Source organism: Ictalurus furcatus, chromosome 5, assembly GCF_023375685.1.
Source record: "Ictalurus furcatus strain D&B chromosome 5, Billie_1.0, whole genome shotgun sequence".
NCBI lineage: Eukaryota > Metazoa > Chordata > Actinopteri > Siluriformes > Ictaluridae > Ictalurus > Ictalurus furcatus.
In genome coordinates, this window is record NC_071259.1 from 26213135 (window position 1) to 26230063 (window position 16929).

The window sequence follows — 16929 nt, forward strand, 5'->3', positions numbered from 1 at the left end:
CCTGGTTGAAATAGTGGAACTTGATTTTCAGCCTTACTTCTGATTTTTGTCGCATAACATCCGCAAACATGTTAATTAAGGTAATCATTTTGGGCTTCATTTTACTCAGTGATTTGAAGGTACATTTGGGGTCATATGTTTACATACGCCTTGCAGAATCTGCAAAATGTTATTTTTTTTATTTTAGGAGGGATCATAAAAATGACATTTTGTTGTTTATTTAGTATTTCCCTGAATAAGCTATTTCACCTAACAGCTGTTTCCATTATAGTCCACAAACACAATAATAACTGAATTTACACAAATGAACCAGTTCAAAAGTACACATAGCCTTGATTCTTAATACTGCGTTCTGTTACATGGATAATTAACGACTGTGTTTGTTCTGTGATAGTTGTTCATGAGTTCCTTGTTTGTCCTGAGCAGTTAAACTGCACACTGTTCTTCAGGAAAAATCCTCCAGGTCCTGCACATTCTTCACTTTTCCAGCATATTCTGTATATTGGACCACTTTCCAACAGCGGCTATATGATTTTGAGATCCATCTTTTCATACCTACTACAAAAGGTGCAAACGTTCACTGATGCTCAAGAAGGCAACACAATACATTAAGAACCAGGGAGTGTAAACTTTTGAACAGGATGATCAGTGTAAACTGTTATTATTTTGTCTTCTGGGAAACATGTAAATATCTTATGTAGCTTCTGAAGGGCAGTACTAAATGAAATCTTTAAAGAAATTAATAATAATCCTGTTCAAAAGTTTACACCCCCCTGGCTCTTAAAATGAACATTTTGCAGATTATGCAAGGCATATGTAAAAGTATGACCTCAACTGTATATTAATTCCGGTGTTGATGATTTAGCTTAATTAGTTTAATAATTCTGTTTTAATTACTGTGTTAATGTTATTTATGATTTATTCATCTTGAAGTTCATAGTTTGTTCATGCTAATTACTATGTTAGTTAATGGAACCTTTATGCAAAGCATTGCAGAGTTTTATACATGCATGAAGGTCACACGCTGTAATGTAAGTTTGATTGTATGAAAATGACAGTGTCAGTACAGGACACACTGCATAGATTCATATAAATAAATAAACATTAAAGAGTTTGTACCAGGCCAGCATAAGCCCTATCTCTGACCTAAACTGACCCTTTACTTACAATATCTACCACTTCCTGTAACAACTTGTTTTACAACTGGCTTCATCTGCCATGCTTTTATTACCACACTTTACAGTTACACCCATGCCAGAGAGGCGAATGCAGTTCTGCTTATAGCCTGGCTCGGTATATCCGTCCCATACATTTCACCATTCTTAACACTGTGTGTGCGTGTGTGTGTGTGTGTGTGTGTGTGTGTGTGTGTGTGTTTGTGTGTATATGCTTATCTAAGGAGAGAAGTAAGGTCACTCATGATAAGTGATAAGTGTTTGTCAGTATTTTAAATGGCTGTATTACAAAAAGAACAATTAACTCTGTTTTAATCAATAAATGAGTGTTTATCAGGACTTTTGGAATAGTTGTTCTTCAGGGTTTGGTTATTTAATGGTGCATTTGACAAGATTTGTCAAAAAAATTGGCATTATTGGTAGATCAATCTCTCTCTCTCTCTCTCTCTCTCTCTCTCTCTCTCTCCTGTCAATCACAGTAGTCACGTTTCCATACTCATTTTTATGCGGATTTTGGGATTTTGCATAAAAAACCACTGGATGGAAACATCAGATGCGAATAAAATCTCCAAAATGCGCATAAATAACACATGCGCTCAATTGAGGCAGATCAGTTTTTTTATTTGATAAGAAGACATGCACATAAACTACGGTGGAAACACATTTACTGTATAAATTCCATGATGCGCATCAAAAATGTCATGTCCCTTTGCCTCAACAAATCATGTGATTCGATAATTGTGCATGTGGCCAACTTATACAGCGCAGTGGCAATGCGTTTTTCAATGGGAACTGGAGCATGGTGGGTTGCATAACTGGACTAACCAGTGGCCCAGTGGATCTCATTGCACATTATCTCAAAAAGGGTTATTTTGTCATTCTGAAATGCCTGAACCAAATTCTGTCATTGAAATGATTTGGTATAATTACCTCCCAGAAGTGTCTTACATGATTCTGTTCCCAAATATCAGGCATTCGCTTCCGATCGCAAGATAACATGAGGTTTGTGATTGGGTTTCGTCTGCAAGCTCTGAAGCTCAAGTAATTTATTATATTGGAAAAAAATAGCCACAGTGGCTTTCCCGGTTTCAACACCTTCCATTTGTATTGATACTTTGCGCCAGTTTCCCCAGAAGCGACTGTTTTGTTATCGTGAACACGCAAGATGGAAACAGTGCTTTATTCGCAAATGTTTTATTGATACTGCGGATAGCAAGCAGTTAGTGGAAGGCGCTTTCCTCCAAATGTGTTACACCGCCCCGTGACGCAGCATGAGCAGCATTTGGGTTGGCTGGCTTCCTGTGTCTCAAGGAGTCATGTTTTATGCTGTGTTTGAGGAAAAGTTGAACTTTGTAAGTACTTTCCTACAAGCGCTAAAAAGGCCACCAAAAATGCCTTCTCAACTAGAGAATTAGAATTTCAACTCATCAACTTGGGGTAGTCTTCTCAACTACCAGTTCCTTCCTGTTTACAGAGAGATGTCAAGGCAACATGGCCGTACACACTGTGAAGAGTGTAAAGTTCCCCTATTCTATTTTAAATGAGTTTATAGCAGTATTGCCTATAGATCAGTATAAATCTATAGCATTGACCATACTAATCGCTGTTATCACTAACATTAGCCAGCTAACTTGTTGCTAACGCTACTCTCTATTGTCCACTGTCATTGCTGTGCTGCAATTTTAAGTCTAAAATGTTGCATGAATGTTTGAAGTTCACTATAGTAGAACAGCACCAAAAGCCACTCAGGCCTGTAACTGTAAAAGTGCGGTTAAAATAGCTTTTTATGAGCTATACATGCTCTGACAGAGCAAACAAAAGACATGCTTTCGATGAAATGTACCAAGGTGGGAAGGGATGTTATTAAAATGTACAAATTACCACTTACAAGACACCATGAATGCAGCATTAGCCTACCTACCCCACCTTCCCCACCTTCCCCACCCCCACTTAGTAACTGTCATATGGAAACTAATGGGTGGGAACTGGCCATGGTTAAATTAGCAAAATTAGCAAACAAATTGGCATGGAATTGGATTTAGTCTCTATAGGGTAATAGGTAGAGTTGAATAATATATGAATGATTTTTTTTTTTAGTCCTTGTCACATTCCCCTTTCAGTATCTTTGCACTCAGCTAATAGGCTGACACAAACGACGTGTTGCACAATTCCATTCAATTGGGCTAAAATAATGTCTTTAATCAGATAATCTTCTAAATGCATACACCGGATAATGATCATGTTATTAGTGTGCACTCGTTTATTAGGGTTGTGTGTATATTATTGATTAGACTGGAACTGATGGTGATTAGACACTAATGATCTCCGGGATGATGACTTAAATATGGATTATTGGATATGTTTCAGGCTTCACCCATAGTAATGATGCTCACGTCTCATTTCATCTCTCAGTAGTCCATCGACTGGCCAAACGCTTGTCAAAAGCGAGTGAGAGAAGAAGAAGAAATCCCCGACTGGTCCAATTCATTTCTTGCTAAATGAAGTTTGTATTTTTGGAATATTATTTTCAAGCCTCGTTAAAAAACTGCCACTTTCACCAACTTTCTATTTCTGTTTCTGCTTTAAACTTATGAAATGGTCTTCAGTCTGGTAGGAAGCTGTTTGTGACTCTGCACGATAACAACAAACTATAAATAAGACTCCAGAATAAGTTGAGAGATTAGCAGACTGGAGCTGGAGGGAGTGTCTGACAGTCATAAGTGCAGAGGGACAGAGAGACCAGAGTCAGAGGAAGACCAATTATTTCATGGCGCTCATCTTCAGAGATACTGAGCTGCTCAGGTGACTGTAATAAAGAGAACACAACCTACCTGGCAAGCAGAACTGACAACTTCCTCTGTGTGTGTGTGTGTGTGTGTGTGTGTGTGTGTGTGTACTGAGTCTATGCCAGTTTGCACTGGCAAAGTTCCACAGCCCCATTGCTCATTCTGGTCATGGAACGGGTTTTTTTCTCTTCTTTCCCCAGGTGTTACTGGAAGAGAAACAGTTATTGTGTACATGAAGGTCATCAGGGAATGCGATCAAGCTGTACACATTCAGTAAAATAAATAAATAAATAAATAAATAAGAAATCAGGAAAAACAAAACTTAAATCACCCTTTTCTTTTCTTCAGTATGAGCTACTGAAGTTTCATACTAAATTTATTTTATTATTATTATATTGCATTTATTATGTACATGCTGGCCTCCAGCCATGTAATCATTGAAATATTACCCAGTAATAAACAAGCAGATTCATTACAATACATTAATTACAAATGATCTATAAATTAAAGGAATTCTATTTTGGCATTGCATAAATACTAATAAAACTAATATAGTACATTTTGTTGTGTTTAAGAAATGTGCAAGGCATGAAAATCTTCACTAATGAGTGAGCTGTTGTGTTGGATACAAAACTTTGAAAAAAAAAAAACCTTTGCAAATAGATATAGGGGCGGCTGTGGCTCAGGTGGTAGAGCGGGTTGTCCACTGATCGTAGGGTTGGCGGTTCAATTCCTGGTCCACATGACTCCACATGCTGAAGTTTCCTTGGGCAAGACACTGAAACCCAAGCTAGCGCCTTGCATGGCAGCTCTGCTACCATTGGTGTGAGTGTTTGTGTGTGAATGTGTGAATGAGAACCAGTGTAAAGCGCTTTGTAGAACCAGTAAGGTAAAAAAAAGCACTATATAAGTGCAGACCATTTACCATATAGAAATATAAAAAATATTTTCCCCCCTTTTGGCTGCTCCCATTCAGGGTCGCCACAGCGCATCACCCATCTGCATATTTTGATTCTGGCACAAGTTTTACTCCCTTCCTGATGCAACCCTCCCATATTTCTGGGCTTTGGACTGGCACTGAGAGTGCACTGGCTCATTCAACCCTCCCGTGACTGGGGTTGGTTCGAACCTCGAGCATGGCGGTGAGAGCACCTCGTGCTATCCACTAACTCAGGGGTTCCCAAACTTTTCCAGGGCAAGGCCCCCCAAATGTCATTAACATTTGACCGAGGCCCCCCTTTTGCAAGATGTCTTTAAAACACATCAAAAAATACAAACTTCTGAATATATCCCCCTTTTTTTATTATTAATAATTACATCTTACATCTTTATATTACATTACATTAGGAATTGATTGTGTGTGTGTGTGTGTGTGTATGTGTGTGTGGTTGTCTGAAAGTGAGAAAGAGAAAACATACTAGTGGGAGGGATGGGCTTGGTGGCTCCGACCAAATTGTTGAGGCCCCCTGGGCGCCCCCTGGCGGCCCACACTTTGAAAACCACTGCACTAACTAACTTCCAGCAATATTTGTTACAGCTTACTGTTACCACCACTGATGACCGAGTTAGTTGTCCATTTAATACATACTAGTAGTAGAAAACTACAATATAGTCTTGGTATGCCTACTCTTTACATATAAATTAAAATCCTAAATTTTAAAATGACCCAGTAATTCTATTTCAATATATATTAAGGGGAAAATCCACCCAGAACGATTTGTATATTAAAGTTAACACATGACCTTCACTGACTCAAGATTTAATTTGTTGGCTATTTTAGTTTAAACTTCTTCTTTATCAACATTCTGGTTTCCTACATTACCCACGATGTCTGTCAACTGCCTGCTGATGGAGGTGCAAGTGGGAATTCATATCCACCTAAAGAGAGTGGTGCAGCGGCACTTTAGTCTTTTGGTCTGTCCAGCTCTCTCACTTCCTAATCTGTAATCTTATTTTACATTATAGTTATCTCATAGATCACTGACTAGCCGAGCCGAATCTCTGTCGTAAATTAGTGCTACTGCATCGTATAGCTGTGCTGCGTTCTGGAGCTTTGAGTCCAGTCTTTGTTGTCTCCACTAACGCGTTCGAGTTCTCATAAATGTGACTTTAAATGTTGGTTAATGGTGAGTGAGAAAAAAGAGAAGCTCACTAAGTCACATCACAAATGTTTCAAAACTTTATCATGCAGCAAGACAATGATCAAAACACACTGCCAACTCAGCATAGGACTTTATCAGGGAGGAAAAGTGGAAAGTTTTAGACTGGCCAAGTCAATCAGAGGAGACTGAAGCAAGAAACCCCCAAATACAAACAACAACCGAAAGAAGCTGTGGTAAAAATCTGGAAAAGCAACGCAAAAAAAGAAGAATTTGGTGAGGATACTGAGTCGCAGGCTTGATGCAGTTATTGCAAGTAAGGGATATGCAACCAAATATTAAGTGTTATTTACTTTCATTTATTTCAAGGCTTATCTGTACCTATAGTTTTGCTCGTCTAAAAATTGAGTGGTCTGATACAAAAGGTTACTATGTTTTATGTTGTTTAACACATCTAGATGGAAATACCAGCAAATAAAATCTGAAATACCAAACTCTTGTCTCATATCCATCGTTTGATCTCAAACCTGAATATCTTTGGTGTATAGCACAAACAGATCAATTGGCCTGGCTGTTCCAATAGTTTTGGAGGGGACTGTATACATTCATCTTTTCAGAAAGTGCACAAATCCTGAAGAACCAAAATCCTTTTGCTCTGTGTTGTATTTTTGTTCATTTAGATTCAGCAATTTTGTGTCATCATTGCTTTCTTTAATGTTGTGTAATATCTCACCTTGAACACCAGAGTGCAATCTTTACCTCTCTCTCTGTCTCTCTCTCTTCCTTTCTCTCTCTCTCTCTCTCTGTCTCTCTCTGTCTGTCTCTCTCTCTCACTCTCTGTCTCTCGCTCTCTCTCTCTCTCTCTCTCTCTCTCTCTCTCTCTCTCTTGCTGTTGAGCTGTGGGGACTGTTAACCTGTCAGTCATTCCTGGAAGGCCTCCTTTGTACCGAGACAAAAGAAAAGAGAGCGAGAGAGAAATCAAGTGTAGCATGAAAGCACAAAGCAGGAGACAGAGTACGCACTGTAATCGCTACAAGCAAAACTGGCATCTTTGGAAAAGTGAAGAGGAATGGATGGAGAGAGATGAATGGGGTCAGGGATGCCCAGGAGAATGAGCTGAGTATTTGTGGTTGCCAGCGAAGGGTAGAGATGCTGGAACAAGGTTGTAGGGGGAGTGTTAGCTGTATTGATGTGCTTTTAAGTGCTGTGGACAGCACTGACAGCGTGAGAGGCAGAGTGAGGAAGGGGCTAGGCAGGAGGTAGAGAAAGGTGGGGCGAATACATGGAATGGCCACATGGTGATTGTGTGTGTGTGCATCTGTGTGTGTGTGTGTATGTGGCTCTCAAGGAAAGCTATTTTTCACTGCTATAGTGATCCACTATTCACAGCACTGTGCAACATTAGGGAAAGATGCAGTGATGTATGTGAAATGTGTGTGTGTGTGTGTGTACGTGTGTGTGCGCGTTGTGTTCGACTGTTCAGTGGAGAAGCCAATTATAATTTGGGATGCTTTCATGTGGAGTGCTTTCAGCAGTTGTAGGTGAGCCGTGCGTGGGTTGCCTTGTAACTGAGGGAAAAGAATCACTTGAAGACTTTTGGCCTTTCATTTCCAAACGGTTGTTTTGTGACAGCTTAGGTTTGTGGCAGCTTGAATCATTTATTCTGGATGATTTTTCTCCACTGGAGTGGGAAAGATTACCTGACAATTTCACAGAAGCAATTTTTCCCATTCATTTATTTTCACTAAGCACTTTACACTGGCCAGTTTTGCAGAGGTTCACCAAGCGTGAGGCGGGAATTCATCCTGGATGGGATGCCAGTTGATCGTAGGGCACCATGCACACACACGTTCACACACTCATTTAGGGGAAATTAAGCATAGTTGATCCACTTACTGGCATGTTTTTGGAGGTGGGAGGAAACCAGAGAACCCTGAGAAAGCACATGGACATAGGGAGAACATGTCAAACTCCACATAGACAATAATGAATTGAATACTAAATGAAAAAAAAAGAGATCTTTACACAAAACTATCTATCAATGGTACTTCGGTGAATTCTAGCTTTTCTCACAGGTTCCAATGAACACTGAAGAACACAAGGGATCCTCTGTTGAGGGACAAACTCAAGAAGGTGCTAGATTGAACCATTTTTGTATGGATTAGCAACAGATTTTATAATCATGTTCATCCATCCATCCATCCATCTTCTACCGCTTACTCCTTTTCACGGGGAACCTGGAGCCTATCCCAGGGAGCATCGGGCACAAGGCAGGGTACACCCTGAACAGGGTGCCAATCCATCGCAGGGCACAATCACATACACACTCACACACCCATTCATACACTACGGACACTTTAGACACGCCAATCAGCCTACCATGCATGTCTTTGGACTGGGCGAGGAAACCGGAGTACCCGGAGGAAACCCCCGCAGCACGGGGAGAACATTATAATCATGTTCTATGAAAGCAATTTGCATTTCGTGAATTCAGTCAAGACAACATTTGTCACACTGGGAGTGTGAAATAAATACTTCCTAAAAACAACAAAAGGCTTTCGTTGTCCTGAACAGCATTTCGAATGCCACTAGGCTTTACTATATTTAGGTTACACTGTTCTAGACCTCAGTGATTGACATATTGAAGCTTGTGTGTGTATGTGTTCGAGAGGACACATTACCACTGAGAGCATACACGAATAGATCCAAGACAAATGTCCCTCAGCAGAAGGTGTGATTGAAGAGAGAGTGAAAAGAGAGAACGAGGCTTGTGGGGGTTGGTGGTGTTGAACAGCGATGGACAGATTTAATCAGATCAGTGCTTCATTCAACAGCTGTTACTTCCTCCACTGTCTGTCTCACTGCGGCCAATTCTTAAGCGATCACGACTATGCCCTACTTCCTCTGGAGGATGCACCCTTCCCAGTGAGAAGTGTCCTCATCGGTAGATTTTGAGAGCAACCGGCATTTGAATATAATTTTTCAAAGCCAAAGCCAATGTGTCAGAAATGCATGTACAAAAAATGCATGTATAAGTATCTCAGTTTAGTAATGACTTCCTCACACTGCCACAAATTTCATTAAGCATTTTGTTCATTTCTAGAGCTTCAGGCTATTGAGGTACAGAGCTTATTTGCCACATCACTAATTTCCATCCATTTTCTGCACCGTTTATCCTACACAGGGTCGTAGGGAGCCTGGAGACTATCCCAGGGGACTCGGGGCACAAGATGGGGGACACCCTGGACAGGCTGCCAATCCATTGCAGGACACAATTGCACACACCGCGAACAATTTGGAAATTGCAGTCAGCCTACATCGCATGTCTTTGGACTGGGGGAGGAAACCAGAGTACGTGGAGGAAACCTCTAAAGCATGGGAAGAACATGCAAACTCCGCACACGCAGGGTCGAGGCAGGAATCGAACCCCTAACCCTGGAGGTGTGAGGCAAACGTGCTAACCACTAAGCCACCGTGCCCCCCACATCACTAATTTAAGCCGTTTTATTCTTTTTAATTACATTTTAGTTTTACTAAATGTAATGTGGCACCATGGTGATGCAGTGAGTAGCACTGCTGTCTCACAATTCCATGCTCCCTGGTTCGATCCTGAGCTGAACAGAATTTAACATGTTCTCCTTAAATGGGTTCCTTTGAGTTCTCCAGTTTTCTCTCACCTCCCACTGGCTTGTTAAAGTGCCCCTAAGTGTGACTGTGTGTCTGTTGTGTATCAAGGGTGTATTCCCGCCTTGTGTCTAGTGTTTTCAGTATTGGCTCTGGATCCACCACGACCCTGACCAGGATAAAGCATTTACTGAAGATGAATGAATGAATGAATAAATATAATGTTTTCATGAGCTATATTTTGTAGCTAAACACGCTGCAGCCATTTTTTTTTTCCAGGAGTAAAAAGCATTTAGGATTTGGGTTGTTGCCTTTTGATTTTTACACCCCATTCTTTTCTCTCATTTGGTCTTGGCCAATTCTCACCCACCAGCCATTTCAAAAATGTTCTGAAGCTCTCTTTGAAGTAAAGTTTTTTAACACTTGAGTTTGAAGCGACCCTGCAAAGCTCTGCTGCAGGTGGTCCGACTTCGAAGTGCCCTACGTAGGGTTCATCACTTCAAAACAGACTACCGCATTTTCTCTCCTCTCTCTCCATGCTCTTCATCTTCAGTTCACTTGTCCCTCTCATTTCTTCAGCTTAGCTTTGAAGAAAAGGCAAGTAAAGTAAAACATATTCACAAGTTCATTTTTAAGTGACATACTGCAGGGTTTAAGGTCACTTGAAATTCACACTTTCCGAGAGACATCACTTACTGCCTCCCACTCTCCCTCATGCTGAATCAGACTGCTTCTTTATTTTTCATTTATCTTTTTTTCTTTCTTCCAGTTTTCATGTTGACTAATGGGTGAATCAGGGTGAAACTGGAACCTGATTTCTGGTTCAGTTACACAATTTAATAGTAAGCCTAATTATTAGTTTGCAAGCAAACCTGCATAATGGTATTATTTTTACATAATGATTAGCATAATTTGAGCATGCATGCTAGCAGGGTGAATATCCCAAATGGGGCCCATCATGGTATAGATGGTGTGAAGGTTGCGCAATATATGATATCGTCAAAAATATGCGTAATGGTTGATGTATGATCGTTACCAGTCTTTACACACAATAAAAGATTATAAATTAGACAAAATAAGGCTGGAAATCTTGCTTGCTTTCTACAGCTGAATTCCTACCAAAGAGAATTTGAAAATTACTTTTCGTTCAATGGGAATTTGGATTGAACATCCTTGGGGACATTGACAAATTGCTGTAGTACCATATTAGAAATTCAATTTATATATTTAAAATGAACTCTTAGCTTATACGACTGAACATTATTAGGAAACCTTATTACTACAATTTATAAGACATTTTAAATGTACTATTTTTAGACATTTTGGCCCGTGAAAATTTGCTGCAGGAAATTAACGACCCATTGTACACAATATAGTAACAAGCCTACAGTTACATAAACTAGCACGCAAAACTAGAAGTTTTATATACTTATATATAAGTTTAAATACGTATATCTTGATACATCTTAGTATACAATATTAACTACCTTGTGTAAAACTCAGTTACTGGTTTATAATAATCGAATGTTAGCTAGCTTGCTAGTGAAGAAGAAGAAGAAGAAGCCTTTATTTGTGAGATATACATTACAGTACAGTGAAGTTTTTTTCAGCTTGTTAGGAAGTTTAGGTCAGAGCGCAGGGTCGGCCATGATACGGCGCCCTGGAGCAATGAGGGTTAAGGGTCTTGCTCAAGGGCCCACCATTGGCAGCTTGACGGTGCTGAGGCTTGATGTAATTAAATTATATTATGCTTAGCCTAACATTAGCTAGCTTGTAGAAAACTTGTCTAGCTACTGCTAGAAATGTAAGTTATTAAGCTAACTAACTAGCTGTGTTTAAGTAGCTCATAGCTTTACTAATGTTACTAAATAGGGACGTGCCAATTCTGTTACACATGCACTCTGCTTTTTTTGCTTTCTTTTTTTTTTTATTTGTTGTTGTTGTTGTTGTTTAAGCATGAACATGCCAGTCCTGGTTGGCCAGTGCCATTTTCTGGGTGCAAATAGACACACTATAAAAAGTAACATTTGCTAAGGGGTATGTGAAAAAGGCACAAGCTGGAACTTGTGAAAATCTGTCATTGGTTCCTTCCTGTAATTGGGACGAATCAGGTTGAATTCATCACAGGGTTCACTGGGATGTGGCCCAAAATGTATCCAAGATTTGCTTGCTGTGATCTCACCTGCCATGACTAAGTAGAGCAGGGAGAAAGGCCTGGCTTTATCCAAACACACTAAATAGTATATAAATGTACACCATTTATCAGTGGTGATGTAGCCATCAGTTACTACAAGATACACTGTTTTTTTTACTGCCACATTGATGTAGGTTTGCTCAGTGCATCTGTTCAATACACCTCACTTTTCACCTGCGTGAAGTTGGCCCCGCACCCAACGCAAAACTTCGGCAAAATAGTCTCAATCGTTTGTGCTCTGTTTGTGCTGGTTTGTGCCACTAAAAGTTTTGTTTGTGCTTTCCTTTTTAAAATATTAGACATTGAATTATGGTGCGGTGACGTCACCAGCCCCACATGCTCCAAGTTCACTCCAAATAGGCTCGTTTGTTTGTGCTCCGTTTGTGCTGGTTTGTGCCAATAAACGCTTCGTTTGTGCTGCTTCGGATTTGGAGATATTAAAAGAATATTTATATTCTTGGCTTGGCTCAGGATCTCCAAAATCCATCAGCTTTGTTGCCTCTGATGCCCTCCATACATGGGGTTCCATTCTACCCTCACACAGTTCTTTGGCTATCTGCACACGCAAGTTACCAGACATTGCACGCTTGGAACAGTCAGTGTGCAGGGAGGCATCAGTGTTTTTAATTAAACAATTGAGCACCATTGGGCTGTTCATTTCAGGCTCTCTGTCACTTTTTATGTGAATGTGGCCATGACATTCCTTACAGTTGCCTCTGATTTCTATGTATTTCTCTGTGGCTGATAGACCTTGGCTCTTTTAAAGGCAAATGTGCAGGGGCTTTTCACTTCTTGCCAAATGTGATGATTTATCACATGCGTCCAGATGCCAGGCTTCAAAATAGTGTATTCCCTTTTTTGTGTTTTAGCGAACTTGTTTTTGTCTTGAGCTGTTTCAGGCATGAATTCAATCCATTTCTGAAATGGAACTTGAAGATCAAAAGTCCAGCAATCTTTTGGTCTGGGGGAAAGGGACCCTGGCTCAAAATCAGTGTCCTCACTACTGCCACTTGTTTCATGAGCACTTTGATAAATAACCCCTAAAGCAGTCCAGATGTTGTGTCTGTTCAATTTAACAAAAGTATATAGACCCTTTGCAGTGATCTTGTTTTCTAGCTGCTCACTAAGCTCTGTCCAGATGCTCTGATTAGGAGTAGCTACGTTGCCATTTTGGACTATGGCCTCTTTTGATGAACAGAGGACTCTGAAATGGAATCCCTGTCGACTGCTGGTTTCTTGGGCATCTGGCATAAGCAAAACATAATTACCCACTGAAATAATCCTGACTAAAACAATGTCATATACAGTATAAACCTGTTTTCATGTATTACTGTATTTGTCAGAATACAAGGAAAATATAATATAGTAATAATATATAAGGATATTATATCTTATATTAGGACCAATATGGTAATGTTGACCCCTAGATGCACACCGTATTCAAAAAACTAACATGGGTATCATGTGCAGCAGTAATTAGCATTTCATAGCTACATTAGCCATACTAGTATTAGCAATGAGTTTTCTGTTCAATAAACACTGACAATCTTAGCTCTCTTGAATGTTGTACCATTATGATTGAAGTTAACTAATAATATTGTAACTGACAGTGTTAAAACATTGTACGTACACTGGCCAGAATTTTGATTTAGTAACTATATCGACTTTTCCTAAACTAACTAAACACTAATTTCCACAAGAGCATCGTGAACAGAAGTGTCACTTGCACCTAGTGGTGGCAGTGAAGTGTAGCAGATGATTCTCCTTGTGAATAAATGAAATGTTCAATCATGAGAGACCAGTGAATGAAGTAAAGATAATTGTTTATTGAACAAATAAACATGAGGTTGGAGAATACATGACAGGGATTTGAGATCGTTCCTCCATACAGAATCTCTCCAGATCTTTCAAGTTTCGAGATTAATTTAACAAAAGATCAAAAGTAAGTAAGTAAATTTTATTTATAAAGCACATTCTGTCTCTCGTTCCTCCTGAGGCTGGTCCTGTTGCTGCTGCTGCTTCTTCCACATCTTGGCCATGGCCAGCAGTTTGAAGTTGGGCTGATTGGCAGCATCCTCCGGGAAGATGTAGTCGTAATATTCTTCCCATCCTGCGTCCGACCCATCCCCTGCCGTGAGCTTCCTCCTCTTCTTCACCTTCTCGGGCATGAGCTTCCTTACTCTGTCCTTGTTGGCCAGGGTGCCGAACTCCTGCTCGAATTCGTTCCATACCTCGAGCAGCATGAGCCTCTCCTCCTTCTCCTCACACGTGCGCAGGCCGCGGTTAGCTTCCTCGTAGACCTGCCTGCACCGCTGCAGTCGCCCCTCTCCTTCAATCGACAGCTCAAACTGTGCATAACTGATCCATACCTTGACGTGCTGTGTGCGCTGCAAGAGCCTCTTATAAAGCCCACGTGTGTTCTTATACTCCTTCTGCTCAATTTCAAAGTCGATATAAGATTTCCAGAGCACTTCTGGCATGTCGAGGCGAGGCTGACTGATAGCCAACTCGAATATGGCCCGGACTCTTTCGATCTCTCCCAGGATCGTCTCCAGCTCGGCAAACTTGATCCAGGCAGTGCAGTTCTCCGGGCTGAACTCCAGGTACTTCTCGTAGAGCTCCCTGCAACGGTCGAACTCTCTGAGCTGCAGCTCCAGCTCGATGTAGCCCTTAAACAGTTTGTTTTTTGGGTATTTCCCAATGCCTGTGCCCAGGCATCGTCTGGCATTCTGCAGGTTCTTCTGGCGGACTTCAAACTGGCCGTAGAGTAGCCAGATTTTAGCAAAGGTAAACTTTTGGTGAGGGATGAGCGCCAGACATGCCTGATACACCTTTCTCGTCCTTTCAGGGTCCTTGACCTCCAGCTCCTCAAAGAGAGCGTAGTTGATCCACAGGTAAATGTAGCGTCTCCAGTGTCTCTTCTCCATGATGAGGGGAACGTTGGCGATGGCTCGTTCGTACACCTCTCGGACTGTGTCGGCGTCGGCGTCGCTCTCCACCAGCCGCAGGTAATCCAACCAGGCGTCGTAGTTGTGTGGGTTCGCCTTAACTTCCTCCTCATACTGAAGTCTCCTCTTGCTGACGATGACCTCCTCGATTTGTCTGCTGTCTCCGAACCTCTTCTCAAACAGTGTGTAGTTCTTGAAAAGCTCCTGGGCCTGCTGTTTGGGGATTCTGTCCAGGGCGTACTTATAGATCACCCGAACACGGTCAAACTCTTTCTGTTTTACTTCGAATTTAGCAAAAGCCACGAAGAGGTTTTCATCCATATATTCCTCGTCGAAGAACTCGACAGCCCTCTCGTATGCTTTTCTCGCGTGCGCAATGTAACCGTGTTGATCTGCGAAGCGGGCGTATTTGATCCAGTTCTTCACTTCGGGGTGGACCATCACAAATCTCTCATAAATGCAGGCGGCTTTCTGCACCTCCTTATAGCGCAGCTCAAAGTTGATGTAAGAGTGCCAGGCCTGCTCCTCGGGCCACCACTCCATCCAGCGCTCAAACACCTGCCTGCAGCCCGCTATGTTCCCCAGCTTCTCCTCCATGAAGGTGTATTTGTACCAGAACTGGTTGACTCTAGGCAGGATGGTTATGGCTCGGTCCCAGATGTTGCGGGCGTGATTGACCTGTCGGTTATTCATCTCCATCTCAGCGTATTTCAGCCACAGTGTGATATTCCTGTAATCCACGTCCAACGCTCGCTCGTAGATAGAACGAGCTCTCTGCACTTCCATCAGATTTTCCTCCCATTGTGCGTATTTGATCCAGTTTCTTATGACAGTCCTGTTCTTTCTTATCTGGTCTTCAAATCCCTTGCGTTTTCGTAATTTGTAATCGTGTAACTCCTCTTCATCAGTGATAGTCTGTTTAGGTGGAGGGGGGGGTAGACCAAGTTGTCGTTCATTGGCTTCTCGGATCAGCTGCTCAGCCGTGATCTGCACCACAGCCGGGGATTTATTCTTCACCTTTGCCACATTCTGTATTTTCCGCTTCACTGCCGCGGTGGACGCCATGACTCAAAAATATTATCTTACCACCCACAAAAAATGAAGATAAAATGTGTTTACAGCATTCAATTTGTTAACGCAAACACAAAACACTCAACGCTATTCTATCAAAACCAAGTTTTCTGCCATAACGTTTTGGTGTGGGGCCAACTTCACACAGGTCATTTTAAACTGTATGTAGACTAAGCGTCTCGTGACCCTGGCGTCTGCGGCATAAACGTTTACGTGCAACAGCTACGTTCGAAGTTCGAAATTCGATTTCTATTGCGCAATCTTTTGTGAGCAGCCAATCATAGCGAAGAAGGACGGGTGGGGGAAATCATCCAGGGAGAAAAGTTATGGCGGTAAACTACCTGCGTGAATTCAATGTGTAATATTTTAAAAACACAAAAAATTTTTGTTCAATGTGTAATATTTTAAAAACGAAAGCAGCAGAAACGAAACTTTTATCGGCACAAACCAGCACAAACGATTGAGACTATTTGGGGTGAATTTGGAGCCGGGGGTGGGGGGGGCGTTGCTGAGTGACCCCAGAATGACCTATAAATATTCTTTTAATATCTCCAGAACCGAAGCAGCACAAACGAAAAGTTTTACGGCACAAACCAGCACAAACGATTGCGACTATTTTGCCGACATTTTGCGTGGTGTGCGGGGGGGCGGTGTGTTTGTAGGGGGGGGGGGACTGGGGGGGGGGGGGTTTGTGCTACTTCAGCTTCATGCAGGTTCACTTTTCCTGTAATGTGGGTGTGCCGCAGAGAGATATACATTGAGGGGAAATATTTGTAGTATTTGCACACTATTGTTTTTATTATTTAATATACCTACCAGTGCTCATATCCACTTCACATTCATGCACATAATTAGAACTGCACTGCAATAATCTCTTACTTGAGGATCATACGTATTAAATATTTAATATTTACACCTCTGCTTTTCTTCCTCAGTCCATCAGAGCTCCACAGAGACCTCTTGATACATCTTAGTTTACAGCAATTAAGTGTTTAATACTGAATACAGTCTGCAGATTAAAAATAACCAGAC

The 16929-nt window shown here is 41.3% G+C and overlaps 1 protein-coding gene across 1 annotated transcript; it reads right to left on the bottom strand.

The window, feature by feature from the left end:
* Positions 1-13684: 13684 nt before the first annotated feature.
* Positions 13685-16124, bottom strand: LOC128608054 (crooked neck-like protein 1). The gene has a single exon (XM_053625438.1). The coding sequence runs from the start codon at positions 15889-15891 to the stop codon at positions 13840-13842; it is 2052 nt and encodes a 683-aa protein (XP_053481413.1). The 5' UTR covers positions 15892-16124; the 3' UTR covers positions 13685-13839.
* Between the last annotated feature and the right edge of the window lie 805 nt (positions 16125-16929).